Below are 3,957 nucleotides of genomic sequence, written 5' to 3'. Positions count from 1 at the left end.
CATATGTATTTCAAACTAAAAGTCAACACTAGTTGGTGAGGAATTTGTCATAATAGAAAAGATAGTAACAGAAAAATCATAACAAAGCCTTCCAACCATGTTATTTGGTGTAGTGCTAGAACATGCTAGAATGTTCCTTCCTTTTCTATCCCCGCCCTCTGCTCTCTTCTCCTTCTGATACTTCTTCAGTGACCAGCGACAACTTAGATGATTTCCTCAATACCCATAACTCCCAGCAACTCAGAAATAACCTTCAAATTATTGCCTCACAACATATTAAAGAAATTTTTAAATAAAGGAACACATTCAAGAACTTTTTTAAAACGTTAGAGTGAGCTGAAAGGGTTTTTGCTGTAAAGAAATTTTTTAAAAAATATATTGTGTCCTCTACCTCATCCATCTAAAACACTTACCTTTGTGTGTTTTATTAAACGTATACTGGGGGTGAGTGACTGGAGTTTTTGTTAGTTAGGTGCGTGATCAAAAGTTTGCTGACCGGGTCGGACGAGGTGGCTCACACCCGTAATCCCAGCACTTTGGGAGGCTGAGCGAGACAAGTGGATCACCTGAGGTCAGGAGTTCGAGACCAGCCTGGCCAACATGGCGAAACCCTGTCTTTACTAAAAATACAAAAATTAGTCAGGTGCGACGGCGCGTGCCTGTAATCCCAGCTACTCGGGAGGCTGAGGCAGGAGAATCGCTTGAACCCGGGAGGTGGAGGTTGCAGTGAACCGAGGTGGAGTCACTGAACTCCAGCCTAAAAAGTTTGCTGACCACCATTTTAAACCCTGGGATACAATTCAAAGTGTTTAAGAATGGGCCAAGTGTAAAAAGTACTCTACCGAGAAAAGTAATTGAGCAGAAGCACATAGTGACAGAAAGAGTGGAAGGAAAGACTGACCAGAGAGAACCATTCTTTAATTCAACAAGGCATTCATTCAGTTCATTCAGAAATGAGATGGGAAGGCGGAACCCGCCAAGACGGGAAAGAGACTTCACAAAAAGGATTTGGTGATGACAGATTGTGAGGAGGAGGATTAAAACCCCGCCTGGGGGAAAAGATGAGTTTGACTCTATGGACAGGACACATGCGGGAGAGGAAGGGCCTGGGATCAAGGGAAAGGCCTGGACAGCGAATGTGGACCTGGAAGCCATCTTTTTAGATGTGCAGCTGTCCCCGAAGGAGCAAGCTCTCTTAGTGAGAAACTGGGAAGAAAATCACTCAAGAGGCTTAACCCAAACCTTGCAGCACACCTGCATTTAGACGAAAAAAAAAAAAAAAAAGGCAAATGCAAAGAACATTAGCAGCGGCCCGAGAGGTAAGCCGCACTGCTTCCAACCGATTTAAGAGAGTTGTCCCAAGGCAGGTGGTCAACTGCGCGCGCCACCGTGGAGAGACCACCCGGAGGGAAGGCCCGCGGCTGCTACAGCTTCAGGAACCTGGAAAAAGACTACCCCTGTTAAGCGCCAGGCATCAGAAAAGCGGTAATGAGGGGCATGGGGGTGACCAGGAAGGGAGGGACAAGCAGAGAGACCTGCGGCTCGCTCCGGCAGAGACGGACAGGGGGCCCAGCGCGGCTGGTTGCTGGCTCCGCCACGTCTAGGGAAGAAGGTAGCAGGGAGGGAAAGACTCAAGATACCAAAGAGTAGAGGCTCTTTCCTTCCTTCCCAACCCTGCCTCCCGCTTCTCTAGGCCCTGGCTGGCTCCAGAGCACTTTATTCTTCTGATTGGTGCGGGCGGGCGGGGAAAGGGGTAGAGGTTGAGCCTGGTCTCCGCTAGGCACTAGCATTTTAGCCATTCTCGAAAAAAGGTCTGGAGGTGCCGGAAGGAAGGGAACGGTAGAAGCGCGGGTCCTGCAGGGGCTCCCAGAGGGGAGCAGAGAAGGGAGTGGCTGAAGGCAGAGGCTGTCAGGTGCGGGGTCCCGGCGAGGCCGTGCCCCTCCCAGAACAGTACCCGCCTGGACAGTCCACCCAGACCAGGGTTGCGGACAGCGCCCCTCCCTCCGGGTGCACTTACCGCTCCGACTGAGAATAGTTGCACCGGCCCAGCAAGTTGAGCTTGCAGAGATGCAGGTTCTCGCAGGGTCTCTGGCAGTACTTGCGACGGCAGACCCGGGCTCGAGTGGTGGCCACCACCGATCGGGTGATCCCGGCCTCGCCGCTGGTTTCCAACACCACAAAGCGGTCGGGCCCGGCTACCTGCAGCACCTCACGGAGCTGCGGCTCAGACAGCGCGATCTCCTCGAGCAAAGCGTCCAGGGCCATGCGGCCCCCGTGGGCGCACAGGATTTTGGTGATGAAGCAGCACACCTCCGGGTCCGCCATGGCGCGCTGGCTGTGCTGGCTCTGCCGCGGCGCGGGACTCGGTTCCGCGGAAATCGAAACTTACAAGTGTACAGGGGCGGGCGCGGGCGGTGCTCCTGCTGGGCGCGCCCGGAGTCAGCGAGGGCGCGCTCTCCGTCGCCGTTAGTCCAGCCCAGCGATCCACTCTCCGCTCTCAGGTCAACAGGCTAGATCTCACCGACCGGGTCCTAGTGGCAGGTTTACAGCCGGCCGCAAGGGCAACTGGGTGGAAAGAAAGAGAACGCGCGGGCAAATCCGCTGGTGACCGCCTGGGGTGGCCGCTCTCGGTTCTAGGCTCGGCGAGGGTGAGGTTCCCCAGCCGGGCTCCGCGTGGCTTCTTTAGAAAGAAGAGAAACTAAAAGCGATCTTGGGGCTCTGGCCGGTGTTTTATAAGCCAGCCGACTGAGGCGTGTGACGCAAGTCTTGGGAGCCCTGTTGAGGAGTGCGCACCCCACCCATTCCCGGAAAGAGCAGACCCTAGCGAGCGCTTCCTGCGAGCCGTGCGCTCTGCCTCCGTTGGTAGTAAATCTTCCCAGCAACTCCATACTGTAGATATTATTATCCTCACCCTGAACTTGAGGAAGTAACTTGCACAAACACGCACTGGCATCAAGCGGAGCTCAGATGCCACCGAGGTTCCCCAGATCGCGTCCCCAAGCCCCAAATCGTGGTCTGCCCGGTCCAGGATCGATGTGTAACTTTCTCCTCCACCACCGTGCCCTCTTAAAGAACAACGATTGTCACTCTCCCTCGTTTCTGCCTTCTCACGAACTTCTGGACGAACCACTTCTTGACGTGGTCTTGCTTACCTAGAATCGCTAACTCGGTGCCCTGAACCACTGCTTATACCTCAATCACGATGGACATGCTAAGACGTATCCCAAGATTTCAGATCGGTTCCTCCCTGTAGAGATTGGGACAAGAACTTTTCCACCATGGGGACACACTTTGACCTCCCGAGTTGACATATTGTTTTTAAGTGAAAACATTGAGCTACAGAAGAGGTAGAAAGAAATCTTAATGAAACTTCCCTTATCTGACTAAAGCAGAAACTCCCGAAAACATGGTGCCATTAACAGCCTCTCAGAGTATTCAGCTGCCAGGAAGATAAACTGTCCCATTACCATTAGCACCAAAAAACCCAATGGGCTAGGTACAGTGGCTCAGCCTGTAATCCCAGCACTTTAGGAAGCCGAGGTGGTGGGAGGATTGCTTGAACCCAGGAGTTCAAGACTAGCCTGGGCAACATAGTGAGCTCTCTACAATAATAATAATAACAACAACAATAATAATTAGCCAGGCATGGTGGTGTGCACCTGTAGTCCCAGCTACTCACGAGCCTGAGGTGGGAGGTTTGCTTGAGCATGGGAGGCTGCAATGAGCCAGGATTGTGCCACTGCACTCCAGCCTGGGCAACAGCGCTGAGACTTTGTCTCAAAAACAGAAAACAACCCAATCGAAACTTACGAACTCTCCTACTGAAACACTGAAAACTTCCTTTCTGTTAAGTTGAGGTACATAAACCTTTACTTTTGAGTTTTCTGTTACTGGAAGCTCCTCCTTGAATGTGTAAATAAACTTTGTCTTTTCTCCTGTTTGTCTGTCTATTGCCAG

The 3,957-nt window shown here is 52.2% G+C and overlaps 1 protein-coding gene across 1 annotated transcript in view; it reads right to left on the bottom strand.

Annotated features, from left to right (window-relative positions):
* The window catches only part of ZC3HAV1 (zinc finger CCCH-type, antiviral 1), a 94,986-nt gene extending 91,551 nt beyond the window's left edge, over positions 1 to 3,435 (bottom strand). The window contains exon 1 of the mRNA XM_011995503.1: positions 2,018 to 3,435. Within this exon, the coding sequence (XP_011850893.1) occupies positions 2,018 to 2,325 (308 nt within the window). The 5' untranslated portion in view covers positions 2,326 to 3,435. The remainder of the gene's footprint in view (positions 1 to 2,017) is intronic.
* Positions 3,436 to 3,957: the final 522 nt, after the last annotated feature.

Source organism: Mandrillus leucophaeus, unplaced genomic scaffold (assembly GCF_000951045.1).
Source record: "Mandrillus leucophaeus isolate KB7577 unplaced genomic scaffold, Mleu.le_1.0 Scaffold49, whole genome shotgun sequence".
NCBI classification, from domain to species: domain Eukaryota; kingdom Metazoa; phylum Chordata; class Mammalia; order Primates; family Cercopithecidae; genus Mandrillus; species Mandrillus leucophaeus.
Note: the sequence above shows the minus strand (reverse complement) of the source record. Positions and strands in the feature narration are given on the sequence as shown.